Source organism: Camarhynchus parvulus, chromosome 1A (genome assembly GCF_901933205.1).
Source record: "Camarhynchus parvulus chromosome 1A, STF_HiC, whole genome shotgun sequence".
Taxonomy (NCBI): domain Eukaryota; kingdom Metazoa; phylum Chordata; class Aves; order Passeriformes; family Thraupidae; genus Camarhynchus; species Camarhynchus parvulus.
This window is the reverse complement of record NC_044586.1, coordinates 33432089-33455095: the sequence shown is the minus strand read 5'-3', so window position 1 is coordinate 33455095 and position 23007 is coordinate 33432089. Positions and strand designations below refer to the sequence as shown.

At 39.1% G+C, this 23007-nt stretch overlaps 1 protein-coding gene across 2 annotated transcripts in view; it reads left to right on the top strand.

Moving 5' to 3' along the window:
• Nucleotides 1-6324: 6324 nt before the first annotated feature.
• The window catches only part of ZDHHC17 (zinc finger DHHC-type containing 17), a 64514-nt gene continuing 47831 nt past the window's right edge, over nucleotides 6325-23007 (top strand). The window contains exons 1-2 of one of the 2 annotated variants that reach the window (XM_030961091.1): nucleotides 6325-6420; nucleotides 22717-22820. In XM_030961091.1, the coding sequence (XP_030816951.1) occupies nucleotides 6358-6420; nucleotides 22717-22820 (167 nt within the window). In that variant the 5' untranslated portion in view covers nucleotides 6325-6357. Of the gene's footprint in view, nucleotides 6421-6764; nucleotides 7252-22716; nucleotides 22821-23007 lie in introns of those variants that run through there. The other variant, XM_030961092.1, reaches the window with a different exon arrangement.

The window sequence follows — 23007 nt, the reverse complement described above, 5'->3', positions numbered from 1 at the left end:
CACCTTCTCCAAAGGCAGCTAGAATAATCAGCCCAATGCAAAAGATATAAAGAGAGGTCTGAGAGAGGACAAAGGATACTGAAAATGAAAATAGAAAAGGAAAAAACTTCGGAAAGTCTAATCCAGTCTTCAGTTTAAGTCTGTCCATTTTCCTTTACAAATATGGAGCATAATTCAGTGTCAGCTGATCACAGTAATCCTGGGTTTCCCCAAAAAAATGAGCACAGGCAGATGTGTCAGCAGAACAAACTGGTACGTGTGGCGTATTACTGAATGTGCCAAAAACAAGCTCTGGGGGGAAACTCACAGGAGACTAACAGACTCAGGTAAGTGAAAAATTATTTTAGTGCACCTATTAGATCTACCTAGTCTAAGTAATAAGAACACAAAGTAATAGCCACTTTGACTGTAATGAACAAAGAAAGGAGAGATGGTCCTTCGACATAAAAGAGAGCAGCAAAGTCATTAATGAGTATGATATGGTATCAAGATCAGATATTTAAAACACAGTGAGTGGGAAATAGAAGCACATCCTCTTAAAGGGAAAAAAAAAGTGGTAATAAAAAGTCAAGTTAGATAACCCCACTCATTTTCTGCACTTTTAAATCAATGCAGAATTTGTCAGCAGTGGAATTGCATCAGCAAAGATAATCACCTAGGGAAATAATATGATTGCTTTATGTCACTCAAGGGCTATACATATTTCATGCTAATAAGATTATTTTGGCAGAAAAAGAAATATACAATAAAATGCAAAACCACCAAAAATGGAGAGGAAGGGTGCTATGCTTAGCAGCAACTTATGTTTAGTGCTTACCCCTCTGTATTCAAATACTAAGGAATGATTCTACAAAAAACTTACTTGAAAGCAACAGAAAGTGACAGAAAGAATCCCTCCAGAAAGAGATATTGGATTCACAGGCTGGTGTGCTTACTGTTTTGAAAGAACAAAATTCATTTAGACATTTAGGATTCAAAAATACAGTTTATTCAGGGTTTTTTAAAATAGATGTCTAGCATCTTGCAGATTGCCCCTGTTTTCTTTATGTGCTTATGTCATCAGCATTATATTTCAATAACTCTATGGGGAAATCTCCCTGAATATAATTTAACACAGGGATTTGGGATCCAATTATACAGTGGGAAACTACATGCAGAAAAGGCTCCATTTAAATGAAATGGGTGGCAATTTCACCACTGGAAGGGCATTTCCAGCTTCCAGTAGTCAAATGGAAAGTTTGCCCCCTTGAGGGAAGGTGAGGGGGATATAGTACAAATACATTATTTTTCTGAAGTTTTATATCAAACATTGCCATTAGGCCTTTTTTAAGACTAGCAACCTCCTGGACTGTTTCCAAGGGAGCAAGAGGCTATGTAGCAAAAGAGAAGGCTTCCTTGGGCAGAGTAATCCTGTTCTGTAAAAGCCCTATCATTTACAGGCCAGTAGACAATATTATGGCTTCTTCTCCCATCAAAAGAAGCTTGTCCCCAACAGATACACTCAGGAGGAGTAGAGAAGAAGGTGACTTTCCCTTTTAGGACCCCTGTCCATGCTGCATATGCTACAGGCTACAGAGAGGACCCAGACATTGGATGATAGTTCAGCTGAGATTTTTCCAATATTTTCCCCTCTGTTTTAGGAGGATTGCTTCATGGTATCTAAAACTGCCTGGCATGATGTACAGTGCTATTTGGCAAAGAGTAAAGCGTCTGACTTTCTTCTCTTCACAACAATGTAAATCAAGATGACCACCACTGGAATTCAGAAACACACTGATATAAACTGGTGTAAGAGCATTGCCAGGCTCTCTTTGGTGATGCACAGGAACAAACTGCCCAATGTAGCCACTGTGACTGATCCTCTGCACTGGCTGTGCAGAGAAGAACCCGACCACACTCAGTAGTGAGGGAAATCACATCCCCCACTGCTGCCTTGTACAGCAGCACTGGCTGACATGTGGCAGCACATTACATGGCCACACGGCTGCTGTCCCCAGCCATCCTGGCTGACAGATGCTGCCACTGCTGAGTAAGGACACTTGATCCCCTCATAAGTCCTCTCCTGAACTGCCATGGCTTCCTGCCCAGGATGCTGAAATCTCACATTACCCTAGAAGAGAGGGCTGAAGCCTGCAGTGGTTCAGGATTGGACCTGTAGCAAGATCTGATGGATCTGCCTTCCAGGACAGTCACCACTTGTCACCGTCATATTTTCTGGAAAAATCCCTTCTCCAGGTATTTCTTCTCCTGGGAAACTGAGAAGCCTCAGAGAAAAATGAAAACAATAATTATCTGATTGCTTCTCCTGTGTTTTGCTGCTTTGGAATGTGGTTGGAGAATTGTTTATTGAACATGTGAATTGTTTTTACTTAATGACCAATCACGGTCAGGCTGTGTTGGACTCTGAGGAGTCCGTCACACGTTTTTAATTAGTATCTTGTTAAGCCTTCTGCAAATTTCCTTTCTCTATTCTTTAGTATAGTTTTAGTATAGCAGAATAGAATAGAATAGAATAGAATAGAATAGAATAGAATAGAATAGAATAGAATAATAAATTAGCCTTCCAAGAACATGGAGTCAGATTCATCTTTCCTTCCTGCCACAGGGGACCCTGAAAATACCACAACCCCTCTCAAGAGGGTGGGGCAGCCAGCTGGGACCAGTCACGCAGGTTTCATTCATATCCACACAGCTGTCAGAGCCCTGAGATACTGTAACAGAAGCAGTGCCTGCAGTTACAGGAGGCACTGTACTGAAGAATTTCTGTTCTGTCTGATTTCTGTTCTCAATCATGCATATTTAATATTCTCTTAATGCACTTGCTTTGAGAGCATTTTCAGCCAGATTATATTTTTAAAGACAAATTCTGTGGAGCTGTCATGCAAACTCACAAGCTTTCAGTCACCCAAACTGGTCCAAACTGTGAGAAGTGGATGTTCTCCATGTAGGAGTGAATGCAGAGAGAAATCATAGACTTGAATAAACCCATGCAGAATGACACGTTTTATATATTCATTTTGGTATACACATTTAGATAGGTGGGTGTCATTTCCAATACATAAAGCACAAGGCTCAAACAGTAATGGGATAAGAAAATGAAGCATAAATAAAGAATAATAAAGATAATTACTCATAGCCCCTCTGCAAATATACTCAGAGAACAGGACCATGACATGGCTTCTCCAGATATTTTAGCCCTTGATAGTGAAGCTAGTTTTTTGGGTCACTATGCAAGTGACAATTATGCAAGAGAAAATTTCAGAGGCACCTCTGTACGGTGGCAAATCCATCTGATGATTTATATTAGAATAGGATTAATCAAAACTATGTATGAAAAGTGAAGGACATGCACAACTGTTTTAAAGATACACATTTTTGTAGGGTTAGGTAAGGTACTTTTGACGTACTACCTATTTTTGTACTAAGACATTTCAATATTTTTACTTTAAGTTTTGACCTGCCATGAGAAAAAGCATTTAGCTTTAATTGCAATATTTCGTTGCAAAGTTAAACATTGTTTACACACACCTTTAGTTGTTCTAAGTGTTGATGGCATAATACAAAACTACTACTAAGAGATGTGTGTTAAGTCTTTTATTTCACTGTCACATTTCACAGTCTAGTAGAATACAGAAGTTAAAAAAGCTGCACAGTCATGCCTAGCACTGAATAATGTGTACAGATGTGTGTTCCATAAATATGTTTTGTCTCTGCCAAAGAGTTTTCTTCCTAATAACTTGTTAAAGAAGATAAAATTCATGTCACAGAATAGAGACTCATAAGACTTTGCGCTACTTGCTTCCCCAGTTGGCTGTTGTTTGGCTTACCTGAAAATTAAAAGGTCTCCAGACCTTATGCCCCTTTTCACAGCGGTTAACATAAAGCAAAACAAAGGCAAGAAAATCTATGTGTCTGTGGTATTTGTGAACTGTTTTCCTTTTGTGAGAATATGACCTAAAATAATTTTCTAGTGTGTGCGGTGTTTAACCAATATTACAGACTTGTCCCTGCTGCATGCCTAGTTAAGTAGAACTGGATAAAACCTCTTGGGTCAATAGGGAGAGCACTTCACACTTCAGCTACGGAGCATTCAATGCAATCACACGGAAGAGCATTTCCTGCCATTGATCAACAACAATTCCTGGCATTTACAAGGCATCTTTAATCAGAGAGATAAAATTGCTCTGCAAGGGTAATAAATTCCCAGAGTACCCCCCTGAATGAGATGACAAAGTTTTTTATTTACAAGTGAGCAAAGTAAATCATAGAGAAGTGAAATACTTGCTTAAGGTCAGATAGTAATTTTTTTGGCAGAGTCCAGAAAAACATCTAACCTTACAGCATTTTAGATTGGTGGGAAATAGGAGTAAACTTTGTTACTGTAGCAGATTGGTGGGTTTGTGTCTGCCATTTGCTTCCTCTGCACAGACCATAACCTTTCTGTAATGACAATGCAAAACAATGAAGAATCACATTTCCATGTAATTATGTTAGATTGTATGTAGATTAGGAAAGGACAGGGAATGCTTGAAGTGTGGAAAGCTTTTTAAACTTCTGAACCACTGCTAGCTTTTGAATGAGGAACTCCAATGCAGAGGCACAGTAGCACAATTCCATATTCTAGTTCTGCTATTACCTGGCAGTAAAAGGTGAAGAAAGATATAATAGGCTGCACATGAACTATACTCACAGATCAGGCTCCAGTTCAAACAGCAAAAATTCTCTGTACAGAAATGACTGGTAACAGAATTAATTTGCAAATGTATAGATCTGTGAAGAAGAGGCTATAAATACCTGGACAGATGTCAGAGTATTTGTTTACAATCTAGTTCAGACCTATGGGACAAAGCATAACTTCTTCAGAGTTCTAAGGAAAAATAATCTGAATAGTAAAAATACTATAAAGATTTTTAGTTATTTTATCACCCTTGCTTTTATTATAAATAGGAGTGATGAACTGTCATGATTAATAGGATTTCTATTTCTGGAGGTTGTAGGGGGTTGAAAACCCTCTTCCTCATGCAAATCAAATTGCAAATTATATCTAAGCCCTAGTACATTTAATAATATAGACAGTTAAAAAAAGATCCTCTCCTGTATACTCAGTGTCTTGTTCTGCTCTTTTAGCACTTCAGCCCTTATGGTTTCAAATATGTGCTTTGAGACCTGTTTCACACCCCCGCTTTCTAAATCTTATGTCATTCTTCTTCACAATTTTGATTTAAAATACATTATAAAAATACATTTATGGTTTAACATTTTAATAATGCTGTAGTCAGATTTTATTAGTGCTTCTCTGTTACATTTTGCATGAGATAGGAAAGAGTAATGAAGAGAATATCATTGTAGGGTTTTAGGCTTATGAGCTTAATGTATTATGATACAACAAAATGTATTATCCAAAGGTCCCTTTCTCACAAAGGCTAATGAGAGCACCATAGATATAGCAATATAGAGCCGTAGTCAAACCAGCAATAACGTTCTGTAATTGCAAAACCATTTTTGATTAAAATGTAGTTTATTTTTTAAGAAAAGAAATAAAGCGCTTTAGGATTCCTGATCTTGGCTGTATGCACATTAATCAGCCTGTAAGAATAGAAATGACCAGCTAAACAGAGCTATTTTGTCACTTGTCCCCAAATCCACAGCCATCTGGTCAGGATGTGAGGAACCACTGGCCCAGTAGGGCACAAATGGTTGCAAGGAATTGCTTCCTCAGGGAGTCCTGCTGGGGTGGGAGGTTTCAAACATTCCTGCAGCTGGAAGCAAAAACCTAATTAAAACCTTCTTGCTGTCTTCCCATGCTCTCCTTGCTACTCCAGCAGGCATGAAGGTAACCCCCAGCAAAAAATGGACAGACACTGCTTAGTATGGAACCAAATCTCCATTAAAGGCAGAAGGTGAAGGGCTCTCTTTCGGCTCACATTCCAACTTGTAATGAACCCCACTCCTCATTAGGGTCATCTCTGCAAACCTGCGCTATACTGAGCATCCATTCCAGGAGAGCTGGGACCAGTATCTCCGCAGACACGGGGCGTACACACACCCACACCCACACCCAGGTACTATACATGGCACACGCTCTGTGTGTATATATGTACACCACACACGACACACGCTCTGTGTGTGTGTGTATATGTACGCCATACAGGACACACGCTGTGTGTATATATATATATATGTACACCATACAGGACACACGCTGTGTGTATATGTGTATATGTACACCCGCACCCTCAGGCCGCCTCACTCCGCTCCGTCCCTCCCGCCCGGGCTGCCAGAGGAAGCGGCGGCGCGCGGGGGCGCGGCGGGCACGCGCGCTACCCGGCATGCAGCGGGCGCGGGGCTGGCAGGAAGATGGCGGCGCCGCTGGAGGAGTACGAGAAGGAGGCGGGCTGCGTCCCCATCCTGCACCCGGAGGTGCGAGCGGCCCGCCCGCAGGGAGCGGGGCGCGGGAGCGGGGCGCGGGGCGCGGCCGGGACGGCGTCCTACCGTGGGGCGGGGGGGAGCGGGGCTCGGCTAGCGGGCGGGCGGGGTGCACGGAGGGCGGGAGGTGCGACGCCGCCGCCCCCCGCCGCCGGCCTGGGTGTGCGCGGCGGCGGCGGTGGCGGGCCGGGGTGGGCAGGGCCGGGCCGGGAGGAGAGGCGGGTGCGGATGGCGGGGAGCGGTGCAAGGTCCGCCGCCGGCCCTCCGTGTGCCCTCGCCGGCAGTCCCGCCCGCCCCCGAGCCGGGGGGAAGCAGCGGCGGGGGCAGAGGCGCCCCGGGTGGTGCCGCCGCACCGGCCCCGAGCGGCAGCGCTCGGAGCCCGCCCCGGCCCGGCTGCCCGGGGGAAAGCGGCTCGCAGCAATAAGTGTTCCCCTTGGGTTTGATGGCACTGGTCTGCAGCTCGCCCGCAGGTCGGGGCTGGCCCCATCCAGCCCAGCGCTCCCTGTGTGGCGTGGGCTTACCTAGAGAGCAAGCGGTCTGGTTTTTTCCAGTGTGTTGACGGTGGGAGGAATGTTTACAGGTAACATGTAGAGGTCGTTTTATGCCGTTTTCTTTTATCCTTCTTTTGTGCCGCCCACCTTTGTCAGGAGGATGTGTGTATTCTTGAGGACTAGCATGATTGTTTTGAAAGGTATTTTAAATAGTTTAGAAAAGCTTTTGCATTTGGCCTTGTCACCTGATACGTTAAGGACTGTAAGAATTGATTTTTCAGCCTGCAAAACAGATAAGTGCATATGTCAGGCTCCAGTTTTTGCTAAACAGATGGTATCTTTTCCTTAAACAGTATCTTAAAAGACTGTTAGTTTATTTGATGACTGAAGAGGCTATATAGGCCTCTATATATGGTACCTTACCTGCTCTGCCTCTCTAAACTATGCTCATGACTTTCAAATAGGCCAGTCTGTTCTGAAAGGTAATTAGCTATCAATAAACCCCAAGTGAATGTCTCGATGTTTTTGTTGTTGGTTGGGGTTTTTTTTTGTGGTTTTGGTTTGTTTGTTTTTTGGGGATTTATTTTAAGGGATGTGTGTAGACTGTTGCGACACATTTTTGCAGCCTAACTGGAGTCAGATTAAATGCAGTACCCTCGGTAGCAGTGTCTGATGATTTTCAGAAGTGACACAACTTTTCAGTAGTGATCCAGACTGCAGGATGTTGATGTTCTTTGAAAGGAAGTGTTCTTAACTTGTGGAAACTTTAAATAGCCAATCTAAGATTGGAAAGTGGAATAAAAAGCATTTACATCTTGTCAGAAATTCATTGTGTTTTAAAGATTGAAGACTAGTGTTTGTTCACTTGGAGTACTTACTGTATAGCAAACGAATATATCTCAATTGAAATTTGTAGTCTAGCTAGTTCATCTGGTAGAATTTTATAGTGTTCCTTTGATGCATAAAGTTGAATGTCTGCACAAAAGATGGGAATGGAAGTTAATATATATTGTGCACTGTAATATAAACTGGAATCTTTTAATATGCAATCAACATCACTAGTTTGGAGGGAGTTTTATTCGATACTTCCAGTAATGCTGAGTGTCTGACTAGATCTTACTCACAAGATAGTGTCTACATGGATTTCAGTGACTGTTCTTTATTCCTAAAGTCTTTGTACAGATAAACTTTAAAAGAGAAGGATGTTTTTCATGTTGGTGATGAGACATCAGTGTCTGGCTGTAAACAGACCCTCCAGAGATGCTCTTTTAAAAACTTAGGGATTGTGTGCCATAGCAGAGCTGTACTGGCACAGACCTGCCCACTGAACAATGCACTGCATCTGTGTTCAGTTGTTTCTGAAGGTCAGGGGCCCTAATACATGGTGATTTCCACTTTTTAAGAAAATAGCACCATGTCCTTATGTAAGTAGTGACGTTAGAGCATATAATCAGTTTCAGCATTTATGTACATTTAAAACCAAAGCTTTTTATAGGACTGTCAAAATCTTAACTTTTTTTTTTTGCTTCATGCTGTTGTTTATTTTTGGTATCTTTTTCAGGTATTTTTGTATGCCTTTTTTAATGAGGCTTTTGCTTCTTACTGTCTTTTTGTATTGACTAATTTGGATTACTTTCAAATTGTTTGAAGTTTTTGCAGGTTTTTTGTTTGTTTGATTTGTTTTGAAGGGATGTGTTTGTTTTTATCTGGGCTCTAAAGCTTTGCATTTTGCCATGAAATACTATGAATACAATATTAGTGTTGTAGGAAAGAGCTTTGAAGGAATAGTGAAAATTACTTAAATACTGTCGTGCTGGGAGATCTGTTTATTTATTTATTTATTTGTGAAAGACTCAGTTTAAAATGATTCAGTAATTTTGGTAAGAAGAGGTAGAAATGAATGGAAATGTGAATGCTTTAGGAAATTTATGGTGGGAGTGCTTTTGATGGGGTTTGTGTGGTACCATGCTGAGTTCTTGGGCCTCCCTTCCTCCCTCCCTCATGAGTGCAAGCTGAACCTAAGTAGTAGACTCTTCTTTCCAATGGTATTTATTCTGCCTTATGACAAGTTCAGTTTAGTGTGACAGGGTAGATCCCATCTTTCTAGCTCTAAGATTGCCAGTGGGACAACAAAGCTTTTGGAGAAAATTTTAGTGGTGAACTACGACAAATAATATTAATTGCACATGTGATACTTGTAGGAGGATCTTAAAATATGTGATAAATGCTTGGAGAACTGCTGGCTTAACTGATCCATCTTGGTAATAGCTGTTAGGATTACTCCTGAATTTCATTGCTCCTAAAAGTCTTGCAGGAGTTAGTCTACTAGACTCAGATTTTTTTTTTTAATGATTTGGACGCAATATCATAATTATCAATAATAAAATTTGCAGATAAACAAGATGGATGGGTGTGAAGCAGGGAGGATGGAACTGTAGAAAACCATCTAGAATTCATGTGAAATTATGCTAAAATATTAGCAAGGCGCACCTTAGAGCAGCTATATTCAAAGTAGTGCACTGAAGGTAAGAAGCATATGCATGGGATTGTGTCCCAAAAGTTATTGACTGATAGGATACAAATATGAACAAGCAGTTCAGAAGTTCTCAGTATAATGCTTTGTTTAAATATGTATAAGAACAAGGAGATTATTTTTGGCTGAACATGTGCCAATGCTCATGATGAAGTTTTGTCTTTAAAAAATATTAAATAGTAAAGAGTATGGGAAAGAATTAGAAGTTATTTTAATAATGCCTTACAGTAGGTAAAAGGCCTGTAAAAGCCCTGTTCACATTATCTGAAAGAGTGAGTGGTATCTTTTTTTGCCCTATGTGAATATTTTCTTACTGAAATCAAGTGTTTTATTCAGTTTTTGTTTAACAAGATCCAGTGAATCGAAAGTGAAGTTGAATGGGGTCAAATTGAAAAGCACAAGTGGTAAACGTGGAGGGTGAGTAATCATTGTAGTGAAGGAAGGAGGGCAGTAGTGGATTATCCAGCTGTTGATGCTTTCAGCTGAAGTTCAGGGATCTTTCAATAGACCAAATGCAAGTTTTTTAATTCCACAAATGGATAACTGAGTGGTGTGTCAAATATGTGAATGTAGACGAGCGTTCACTGTGTTGGAGTGGCTCTTATTCATATACATGACTTCTTAGGAATTCTCAGCAGGGTTGGGAAGTGCATGGTTGACCAAAAGGAGCCCCATGGGTGTAGGTCTTGGAGTGGACATGGTGGTGGTTGACCTGCAGTGTGGTATGGTAGCTCCATTAGGAGGGATGCGGAGCACCCTGCCGTGGCAGGCTAACACTGGGCTGAGGAGTCCCTCCCTGCTGGTTTGTGTCCTTCTCCCAGAGTTTAGGTTTCTGGTGACAAAATAGCAAGCTCTGCTTCCTTTTATACAGTGTAGCCCTGCTATGGGAATGCTGTTCATGCAGATTATATTTGTTGTCCTCTGATTAAATTATTTTAATAGGCCAACAGACCTGACTTCAAATTCCTTGGATTTTCTAAATAAGAGTGAATTCCTAACTCTTCTTTGGTAGGTGATGATAGGTTTGGATGTTTTATTCTGAAATTCAAGGGGCAGGGAGGGAGAAGAATCTTAAAAAATGGATTTTGCTTATAATGCTCTGTTGTATTTGAAAAATATTCTAGATATATGTATGGCCCTAACTGCCAAAAATATTACAGCTGTTGAGAGCTGCATCTCTTCCTAAATGGTAGGAGCTATTACTGGGAAGGAAGATCTGGCTTGTTACTTCAGTGTAGTGTATTTACCACTATCAGGTGGTGTGGGATATATTTGAGAAAGATGGAAGTTATTGTTTATTACAGATTCCTCTTGGCATTAAAAAAAATCTTATCCAAGAACAATCTTCCTGCAAAGTTGAAAAGCAATTGTAACAGTTATAGCCTCTGTTTGACAGGAATTTTTCCAGGTTGAAGCCATCATTCTTATCTTTGTTTCTCTCCTTGTGGTTCAGTTTGTAACTACCAAGGAAGTTAGAAGCATATATACTTAAATTACTTCTTGGTGATTTGAAGAAAACAAGTAAACCTACTGTGAGCTTTGCTTTAATTTTTCTGTTCAAAATTTCAGTGAAAGGCCTGACTTTATCATCCAGCTCTATTCTCTATGGAGTTCTGTAGAACTGGGGTTGTCCTGGAGTGCAGATTGTTCTTAATTGTCCTGATGATCCAGAACTTACTGTGTTGTTTAGTCAGGATCACTCCAGAGACTAGTCTTGCATTTGTGAGCTCATTCAAAGATCAGGTATCACTTATTATACTTCTTAGAAAGGACAACAGATCTGTGAAGTCTCAGACAAATTAACATGCTTGATACTGAAGGTTGAGCCTTATTTGATGTGTCTTGGGTAGCTTCAGAGGCTGAGTATGGACAGGACTGCAGATCTAATCCAACCTTATATCGCAGGCTGAAGGTTTTTTAACCAATTCTTTTTATTGCCAGAGTGCTAATTATAAAGTAAAAAAGAAAATAAAATCCTATGTTAATAGGTCATATTGCGTAACTGGGAAAGTTGCCCTCAAATTTAATTAGTCTGTTTAAGACTTAAACATGTTTCTAGCCTGAATTTAATTTATTTCTGTTCATTACATCTTGCAAGATACCTATCCAAATATAGGTCTGTCTGTATCTATTTAATATGCTGATGATTATCAGATCCCTACACTACTGTTATGGTCTGCAGTCCTCCTGACCCTTTTGAGTCTCTCATGTTCGTTTGTTCTTTCAGTGTTTTGATGGCTTTGCTGTCAGTGCAGTAGCTGTTGCAGGAACTTGGAAGCAGTGCACTATTCTGGCTCTGGCAGCAAACACCCTCTGATGGCCCATCCCTGGAAGTCTTCAAGGCCAGGCTGGATGGGGTCTGAGCTCTTATGAGAGGTGTCTTTGCTCACGGCAGAGGGGTTGAGCTGGATGGGCTTCAAGGTCCCTTCCAACCAAGGCCATCCTGTGATTCCTGCTCATCATTCCCCATAGATGTATTTGTACTGGTCTTGTTGGGAACTATGTCACACTGGAAACTTGTACTCAGATAATGACCAACCCTTTGAGGTAGTTTCTAGGATAGGTCCTTATTTTAGATAGGACTTCTCTTTTGTTAATATTTAAAAAACCCTAATTTTGTCCTGTCCCAACATTCCTTAAGTTGTATCAGAAAGAGAGTAGTACTTGTTCCCCTTTTTCTCTCCCCACCCTCCCCTCCCAGTAAGAATTGTCTTTAACTGTTGTTTACTTCTGGTTTGCAATGGTGAAATAGGGTGGGTCAAGGTAGACCCTCTGAAGGATGTTAGTGGTTTCACATTGACACTTCTCTGGGGGTTTAAAATGGGAGCTACTGAAATAACCAGAATGAGGTTTTTTTGGAGCATATTCCTTAACTAGGAGAGTAGGTATAATGGTCACAAAGCAAATCATAAGAATAAAGCTTGCTCACCTGTAGCTTTTATACATGCAAGATAGACCACATTAACTTTCATTGTATTCTAATTTCTTAATCAAAATATCAGACACTACTAACCCAAACATTTTGGACATTAACTGTGTTTGACCATTGCTACTACTTGTCAAAATAAAGTGACAAGTTTAGCTTCCTGTGAAGCCATGGTACTAGCCTTTGTAGGCTGCTATATTATTAGTATTTGCTCTTTTGTCAGTTTTATATCAAAACCTAGAAAAGGCAGCAATAACTTAAAATGGTAACTGTTTATAACCCATGTCATTTTGTATCCAGACTGCAGGGGTTTCTTCTGGCATAATGAATAGCAATATTCACATCTTTTGGACTATATGGTTGACCCAAACAACCTGTAATTTACAGAAGTTTAATAGTTATTGTTCTATAGAAAGCATTTTATTGGGGCAATTTAAATTTTCTTTTTGTTCTGCACTTACCGACTATTTTCAAATTTTGTGAGTTTGTGTTTTTATTGGCAGTTCTATTATTCTTACTTTGTAATCTTGGCAACTTTTGTTAATTTCTTTTATTGCTAGGATGGTGCTTGCCCTTCTAGGGATAGGGAGGTATTGTATCCTTTTGCTAGCATTTTGGTTTTTCATATTTTTCTAATTTGTCCTCATCATTGCCAATGCTTTGCTTACAATTCTTACAGGATTTTTTTACAGCTCTTTTGTTATGGTGGCCTTTTAAAATAGTGCAGTTTTTCACCACTCTGGTCTTTTTCTCAATGGTAAAATTGTGGCTTCTTGGGCATTGGGTAAAACACTTAAACTAGTTTTCAACTATTTAAAATTTTTTGTTCTATGGATCTTCTGATTTGGGCAGTAATTGATTTTAAAGTTAAAAATTTGTTTTGAGACAGGCCCTCTTAATGCATAAGAGAGAAATGTCTGGTTTGATCCAAATTTGTGTTGATTCAGTTTGCTTTTACTCATTAAGCACAGGCCTTATTTCTCTCAGATTTCACAGAAGATTGGTCTTTCAACAGTGCTTGTTTCACTGTGTTTGCCTGTTTGCTTAGAGAAGTAATAAGACTTTATGAATGTGGAAGAAAATTTACAGAATTAAGGAGAAAATATTTATTTGCTGTTTGCTTGAAACCTGAACAATGTTGCCATTGGTACTGGCATCTTTAGGTAGGAGCAGCCTCAGTAAGTGATATTTCAGCATGCACACTGTCCTCTGTGGCTTTTCAAAGACAGTATGAGATAAAGATTTGACTTTCATGGTATCCTTGTAGTTGAGATAAACACTGGGGTATATTACAAATGAGACTGTGAAGCAAAGTAGAAAGCTTTTTGTGAAGTCAAAGGGAGTCTGGCTGAATCGAAGCCTTGGGCCTGTCACATCCAATATGTAGTGTATCATTAGACTACAACTGTGCAATTTGGAGATCTAGTAATTTCTTCCTACACTTGCAGGATGCCCTGAGGTATGTAGAAGTGTTTCCTTGATTCTCTCTATAAGGGAGGAGGTACCAAAAGTGGAGGGTAGTGGGAATGCTGTGGTCAGAGCTTGGAGAGCTGCTCAAGATCAGGAGAAGATGACTCAAGAAGGAGGCAGCGCGGTAGCAAGAGAGGGAGGGCATCAGAGCATACTCTGAGAACACTTGCATTGCTGGCTCTGAAGGATGTGATTTTTATGATTGAATTTAAGCTGGTCTCAAGCCATGGTGGAACACAGACACAGCTCCTCCCCCTTCTTGGGGTGAGCTCTTGCAATTGTGTGGCCAGTGGGTGACTTGGCGGCACTTACTTGGTGAGTCTGTGGCCTGATCTGACACCTTTGCTGTGCTGTTGTGAGAATGGGTAAGAGGTAATGGAGAAGGTGCAGCCAGGACCAGGAGTGTGATCACCTGCCTGATTGCAGATCACTTTTAGCTTGTCTTAAGCTGATTGTGATTTAGGTGCTTCCAGCTGCACTCATATGCCAGTGATGCTTCTCTGGTCCCAGGATCTGGAGCCGGTTCAGAGAAGTAAATCAGTGGAAAATGCATCCAGTAAAAAAACTGCTGTGAATAACTTTCTGCCAGTTCACTAAGCCTATTCTTGGAAGGGTCAAGTGCACTAAAGCAGTGACAGAAGGTAGATGGTGAGCTGGCAGTCCTGGTTTGGAAAGTGAGGAGTTGGAGAGAACAGGACCCTTCTGCAGTGTTAGACCATGGATTCACTGAGCTGTCTCATTTGCTGCAGAAGATTGTCTGTTAGCCTGACTTGAAACACCTTTCATGCACTTCCTAGTTGTGGTGGGTTAACCAGCCTGTATTTATTGTAAGTGGGAATGGGAGTTTGCTCCACTGGCTGTTGATGAGAGGTTCCATGGACTGCTAAAAAGTTGAGACGGGAATGGTGAATTGAATTTTTTTTAAGGATTCAGCACAACTTGTACTAACTTTTTTCTCAGTATCTACCTAGGAGAAAAGGGCATCTGTAGCTAGGCTGACTGCTCGTTTTCTTGTGTGCACTTGCTGGTGATCTAATTTTTAATTGGAAAAAACATTTACCGTTGAAAAAGACTTTTAAGAATATCCTTTTCTGTGAGTTTGAAAAAGAGGGCTGTTTCTCCAAGTAACTGAGTATCAGTGTTGGGCTAGACACATACTTGGGTACATTTTTGAAGTTTAGCACTTTAAAAGGGTGAAATATGTAAATGGTTTTACACTAATTTCATGACTGACTCTTAATGCTTGGTCTTTCAGATTTTTTTTTAGGTTGATGGCTCTGTAAGCTTGTGTATTGTGAGACCTAGACCTGTGTAAATCACTTGGAAAAAGCGTAGTTTCATTTTTGCCAGAGTCCTGAGATTTTTGGGTAAGAACACAATGCAGCACTCCTTGAGAAGAAAGCCAAAAAGATAAATGTACATGTTAATGTAAGTTGCTGACTAAACAAAAGCTTTATAGTGAGATTTACACCATAGCATTTTAAGTTTTTAAGCTTTTTAACCATTACAAATGCTAATAAATGTAACTCTTTTAAATAGTGCTTGCTTTGTGTGCAAATACAAAGCCTCTTGAAAAGCCTACTTGTGAAGCTATGACTTCCTAAAGTATAACACGGTTCAATTTAGGAGCATCTTCAAGGAAAATATTAGAAAACAGTTGACTGGTTATGGATGCTTGTTTTGAAGAAACAAAACTTATGATTATAGCTGTGCTTTAAATCACATGAGCTGTGACCTCTGCATAGAGTGGTTGGATTAAGGGCTCTAGTTGAGCATCTCTAACTCGTTATGTAAAAAATTAGATCTGTGTTGGAGAGTATGCAGGATTATGGTCTCTGTGTGATGCCTGATTTGCATGTGGGTGGAAGTCTGTAGCAGCAAAAGGACTGCTTTATGGTGTTTGAGGTGAGGGTTTTCTCAATCTATTTCACCACTTTTTAAAGAAACATTGTCTACTTAAACTGTATATTGATTAAAAAAAGATTGAGTATTAGGCAAAGATTTATTTCCATTGTTTATGTATTCTATAATTAGCTTCTCTAGGGATTTTCATAAATGCATCTTTTCTTTTAGTCAAAAAACTGTGCAATTAGACCAAAATTATAGGAAGTAAGCTGAACAGACTTCAGAAAATGCAGTAAAATGTAAAAAGTAATGGAAAAAAGTAGCAGAAATACCATTGAATGGGAGGTTATTTTATCATGTCATACTCATTTTGTGTAATTCAGTGCTATAATAGGGGCAGGGAGAATCCTGATGTTAATGGTTAAGGATCAAAGTAAGGCAAGTCTGATGGTATATATCTGCAAGCCAAACACTGAACTATTTTTTAAAATGCATATTTTGATTAGTTAATAAAACAAATGTATGGCATTTTTTTTTCCAATAGAGAAAGTAGTCTGGTTTAGGTGGAAATTTTGTAGCACAGATTAGCTAAACTAAAGGTGTATATGAATCATCCTGGTCCAGACAATCTAACAGCTCATAGCTGCTGAACATTCTGGTTCCTCAAAGTTATGAACCAACATAGCCCTAGAGAAATCTTAACTTTCTGGGCTAGGTGTTTGTGTGAATATGAGAAGGATCAGACTGTTCTCACTGGATGACAGTCAACAGTTAGATGCACTGCTACAGCAGTAAATGTTGGGAGAAACTGGTTTCGAGAGAAGAAAAAACTACTCCTCTTATGCCTGTGATTGTTGATTCCTTGTGATTTCTCTAATACTAACAAATTTTAGCCTCTGTTTCTGGAACTTTGTGAGTTGCAGAGTTAGCTAAAGGGGTAGGGGAAGGAAGAGGATCTTTAGAAGAGGATCTTTCATTAAAAATACTAAAATACCAGCAGTGTCTCTTTTTTGTTGTTTGTGTTTGATCAATTTGCTTGTTTATTTTGGGAGCATTTTTTCTTTTAATGTTAGTTCATGAGTGACTAGTCTTTGTGTATATAAATGAATGTGGGTGTTTATAATATGCAAATAACTATATAAAAATTTGTCTGTATAACAGATTCTTGCACCTTTTTAAAAGCAGCAGGAAAACTGAGAGAGAAAACTATAAACCACTGTACTGTAGTACATGAAGTACAGGGAAATTGAACACACAAATATGGGGAAAGGAATTCTTTAATACTAACCTCCAGTAGTCCCTGCTAAATGTAGCACACATACATGAGGATTATTATTTAGTTTCCTTGAAACAGTTGCAGTCACATCCAATTTGATTATGATTCTCTGACTACAGCCAGATATGAAAATAATGTAGTCATCAATTAAAGAAGTAATTATTGTGTTTCTATTAAGAAACAGATGCAATAGTATGCAATATTTTATGGAAGGTAACACTTCTATTTCTAAGTTTATATTTTGAAACCTGTAGTATTTTCTCTTTAAGTCTTAATGATCTTGGTCCTCATTCAGAATCTGAGTGTCTGATTTTGATAATGGTAACTCTTCCTTGCAGCAACATTGCATAACGTTAAAGGAAAAGCAGTCCTAGCCATCTGTTAGTGCCTCCCAGAGCCATGTGTGGCAGCTGTAAGCAGCAGTTCTTTCCTCCCTTCCTTATGTCCAAGCAGGCATACTGACCTATTCATATCCTCCTGTTATGTATAATTGTGAATTATGAAATTGCTAATGCAGAATAATTCAGTCTTGGTCATCTTATTCTTTCATGCATAACCTCTTCTTTATTTCTGTAAATACTATTCTCAAAATCCCTCTTAAGCTTGTTTCATTTAGGCTTTTTTATTGGAAACTATTAAGAACTTGAGTATTGAAGGGAAATGAGTTTAACTTTCCTTATGCATTTGGTTATGAGGAGGACTGATTGGGAATGTTGATATTAGCAGAGCTTCCAAGAATAAACACTTTCCCCCTCCTATCGCTTGCGCTTCATTCTTTTTCCTTTGGAGTTATATTTCATATTTTGCATTATCTTCTCTTTCCCCATCTTACTGGTCCTGTTTTCCAGAGGAGGTTTGCTTTCTTATGTTGTTTTCTTACCAAAACGTGTCTTTTTTTGTTGTTGTTTTAAAGCATTATTCTCTTTTGAGGTTTTTTTTACATTGTGTTACTTGTGCATCTGTGCAAGCAGTCTGCACATTTTGTGACTAATGAATAATGACAAAATTGTCACAGATGCACATGAGTGATTAGGGCCTTGTCAAAGGATAGTCACTGATGTGGGAAGCTCATCTAGAAGAAGTGATCCTTGGTAGGATTGGAGGAACCAAATATTCTTACAGATGAGCAAAATTTGTCTTTCTTGCAACCTTCCACACCAGACAACTCTAGCAATTTCTAAGCAGAATAATTTTTTCAACCTGTCAGCCCAACTTTTTGGTTATTTAAAAGCTGAAGTAAGTTGTCCATGATTACTTAGTCAAATTAACAATTAGCAGGTGCAGAAATGTTCCTGCTATCTTCTGTTGGCTTGCTTTCCCTCTGTCAGTGGCTCTGTGTTTTCACAGGACAAACAGATTAAGCTCGCTGTCCTACTAAAAGGTTGAGGATTTTTTCTGTTTCTTGTTGATCCCCCTGCCCCTTCCCTGTCATGAGAGGAGTGGGTGTGGTGTGGTCACAGCTCCAAGTACCAAAGTTGGCTTGAGTTAGGCAGCAGGAGCATGGAACCAAGAGCAAAGAGTGGGCAGAGGAATGACCTTTCTCTTTTAGCAAAGGTAACTATTTGGCTGAGTCCTGCTTGAAAATGGCTCCTTGAAACAGGATGGAACAACCAGAAATCTAGTGTTTGCAATTTGCTTATTTTAAATCATTGACATCAGGTCTCTGCTCTGCTACCTTCTTGGAGGTTTTCATGACTCAGCTGGGGAAGAACCGTTGTCACAAAAGATCAAAATAGCAAAAAACAAGTGCACTTGGGTTTCAATTAGCTTTCCATCTTTTAACTGGCTGTTGAGGTTTTTTGACAGTGGATCATCATAGAAAAATTAAATTTTCCTGGAATAAATATTTTCATCAAAAAAGGGAAAATATTTTAACACTTAGGAAATGTTGTTAAAGCCATTTGTCAATGCAGTTTATACTCTAGGCTCAAAATGTTATGTTGCTACTTTGTTATCAATCTGTCATATCATATGTTTTAAAAAGTCATAGTAGTTTCAAGAATTTAAAGTATATTCCTAAAATTTGTGTGAGGGTGTATGAATTTAGACAAGTTCATTCTTTTAAGTGGGAACTTAAAAGCCTATACTCATAATTTTTCTTTTTTTTTTATGCTTATTTCTGTTCCTCTAATAGTGGGAGGCAGGTAATCTAGATCATGGTAGAATTTAAAAGTTGAGCGTTCTCTTCTGTCCAGCAAGTTGGAGGAAGTAATCTCTATTTTGTGTGTTACTATTATTTGTTAACTCTGAAAAGAGATACTGTGTAAATGTCTTAGGTATGATTTCTTTCTAGTTTAGCTGGTGATGCAAAATGAGTCACGCTGGGCAGACTCCCCACAGTGTAGCACCTCTGCAGTTGGTCCTGCTGGGGCTGAGCAGGCTGTGTGATGCTGGGCACAGGGAGCTTTGTTCAGGCAGCCTGCCGTCCAGTTAGAGAGGTGCCTGGCTGTGTTATGGCAGTATCTGCTGAAACCATTGTCTGTGGTAGCAATGCATATAAAAAGAGATTGCGTTTCATATCGACAGGTTTTTTGAATGGCAGTCTGTTAAACTGCTGTGCTAAATGTTGTGAAATGGGGAATGTGGCTCCTTGAGCAGATAGCTGGTTTGCATTCACTCACTGCAGGTCTTCTAAAGGTCTCCTACTTCAGGCTGTCAGTTGTTTTCCTATTTTTGGTAACTTGCCCAGTTAGTGGCGTAAGCCTATGTTGCATTCTCTTAGTCTTTGGTTATTTCTTTATAAATCACTCTTTCTAGAATAATTAGGAAAAGCTACTCCTCTGCATTTATATCCAGGTGTCCTAGCACTGCACAGAAATTTCAGAACCCTGAAAAAATTCTTTTCAGTTCCTAGCTGCTACCTTGCTTCTTCAATTCTTGCCTTGTCAGCCAAGCATAGTGTGTAACAGCATTATTTGCATTGCCTTGGTCCAAATCACCCATCACCAGGTGAATCGAGGATTGCTGTAATTCATAAAATCCAAGTTTTCTTTTCTCCAGATTCCTGATAGCTTTTTGACTTGGGAACCCAGAGGTTACTGTGCAGATTACAGTCATAAACTAGGCACTCATAATGCCAGGTAAGAATGGCACTTGAAGTAGCCAGCATGCAACTGTCAAGTTGCATAGATAATAAGGAGTAATAAATTTCAAATCTAAGATTGGAAATCTGTGTCCAGGCTGCAGAGAATTGACTATATTGGCTGAGTATTCAGATTTTATGTGCTTTGCTGTAATTTAGTGTTAAAGATTTACTTCCAAAGTGGTCAGTGTTTGCCTATTCTTCTCTAAAATGATCCTTTTTCCCACAGTTTATGCTGTAATATAGAAAACTCCATGGTATGATTTTTGAGGAAGTGATGTTCATAAAACTTTAGGGATTGTAGGAATTGTTTCAACTATTCCTAAATGTAAGATATGAACTCAGCTCTCGCAATGAATTTTCTTATCTCTGGCTTATCTAGTAGCTGGGGAAAAAAAAAGGTTTGGTTAAGCTGTTGCCTTTTTCAGATACAAAGCAAAGCTATGTTTCTGAATTGTAAGAGGATTGGTTGCAGCGTAAGATTTGGATGACAGCAGATGCCCTGTTACATTTTTAGGTTGTCTCTCCTGTAGAGATGGCAACAAAGCAACCTTCCTGCTGAGCTGGCAATACTTGTTTGGTTCATCTAGGTAATTTTTCACACTAGAAAAGAAAAATTAAATGCTGCAGAATAATTTTGTGGTCAAACAAAAAGATATAATCCGCTGATCACTTAGGTACGGTGTGAAATGGAAAAATTTGTTTTTTTGAAGAAAAGTCATATCTAAGAATAAGTCTATTTTAAAAATGAACCAGTCATCAGTGTTAACTGTGCTCTGGTTTTAAAGTTCTAAATGCTTCAAATTCTTGAAAGATTTTTTTAGTGTATAAGTTTTCATAATTTTTGTAACTATAAATTACTATATTAATTTAAGGCAACAAAATGTACTCAGTGCATCAGAAATTCATACTTGGATTTGTTTTCCTTCTGTCTGGAATAGGCATAGTGTATGTAATGAATACAAACATGCTCAACTGAAGTGACTCAGTTTTTACATAAATATTGAGAGTTTTCATATTTGCAACTAGACTAATTTCTTAATAGTTTACTCTGAAGTTATAACTAATATCCAAAGTCTTTAAACTTCTACCTAAGTGGTACTTCAACATGGTGAAATCTAGAAATACTTAAAATGTGGGTTTCAGACTTAATTTTTTTCTAGCCTTTTTAAAACAGATAATCTATGTAATAATTTTAGAGTAGAAATAGTTATTTAAAAGTAGCATCCAAGATGAGTAACATCTGAGGGTTAGAGGGCAGTTCACTTAAACTCCCATCCATTCAAGGGAGAGCTGGTTAATGCCCCAGGAAGCAAGAAAACACTTCATACTGTGCCCAGTTGTGGCTAGTGAACCTATTTCTCATTGTGCCCAACATCTCCTTTTGCAGAAATTACTGCCCAGCTGAGGGAACACGAGAAATAGGAAGGCCTGTTCCTACTGGCAATTGGAATTCTCCCTAGCTCTAATATATCTCTTAGTCAGTTGAGCTAACAGGGCAACATGCACCTTTAGGGAGAGGTAGTAGTGGAGATTTGTGACTAGGAATCCCTGTTAAGGTTAGGTGCACTTACATGATCATTGTCTTGACTCAATTATCTTTATTATAAAAAAAAAATTAAAATCTGTGTAGTATAATAATGACCAAGTTGATTGCTCATTTCAGTGACTAAGTGGAAGTTGGAACTGTTTTAATTAAACACCTTTCATAAGATGTTTAAAAGTTTTTTCAGGTAGATATGAAATATAAAAATTCTTCTAATGGAAGTATATGTTGAGGAAGACTGAAAGTAAACAATACATTTTAATGAAATCAACTGAAATGCGTTTTTAGAACGTGTAGAGGACTTGCTCCTTTTTTTTTTCTTTTTCAACTGTGTTTCAGTTTTCATGCTTTTTTATGTAGCTATGCTGAATTGCATGGCTGATACACAGAGGCAATCAGCTATAGCATCTGCAACACGTAGAAAATTGTCCAGAAGATGTATAAAATTAATTGTTCAATTTCAGCTTGCTGAGCTTTCACGTGTCTAAAGAAAAACCATATATTTCTGTCCTAGTGATGTGTTAATAGTGTTTGAATATAGATTCCACCTAAAGGAAGCACTGAGCCTGGAAGTGTTGCCCTTCATCAACAGAATTAAGTCAGAAAGCTGTATCTGCTGAAGAACACATCATGGTCGTGCCATTTACTTTTGAGACCCACAGCTTAAACATCCACAGATAACCTCTGCTGTTGGAAATGCAACATTTATTTGTAGTAACAGAGTGCGACTTCCTCAGTTTGTAGCAAATAGCTTTTCTACCTATGTTATGTTGCCTTTATAAAAGCAAAGTAAAGCAAACCGAAAAATAAAAACCCAAACCCAACACTACCTAAAGAAATTTGTTCATAGTTTTTGTTTGCCTTCTGTAAAAATACAACTAGGAAAAAAGTGTAGGATTTGGCAGAACCCTGTGATTGCGAGTTGGGTTTTCTCTAAAGTGTTTGAAAATTATACTGGGGGATATGGTGGCCTGTTTTCCAAAATGTAGAAACGTAGCACTCTTACATTTAGGTGGCTTTATAGTACATTGAATTGTGTACTGGTTTTAGTTTTGCTCATTTTTTTTTCCTCTGAAACTTGCTGATTTGGGTGTTCTAAAAGCAAGTTTGTCTTTTTTTAGGAAATAAAACCTCAAAGCCATTACAACCATGGATACAGTGAATCTCTTGGACGGAAAAGCCACATTGATGATTACAGCACCTGGGACATTGTCAAAGCCACGCAGTAAGTTTGTTTTTGAATGTTAAATTTGTCTGTGTCAGTATCAGAAACAGAAAACGACCTTTGAAATCATCAAGTCCAACCTGTGACCCAACATTACCTTATCAGCTAAACCATGGCACTGAGTGCTTCATCAAGTGTTTTTTAAACACTTCCAGGTGACTCAACCACCTCCCTGTGCAGCCCATTC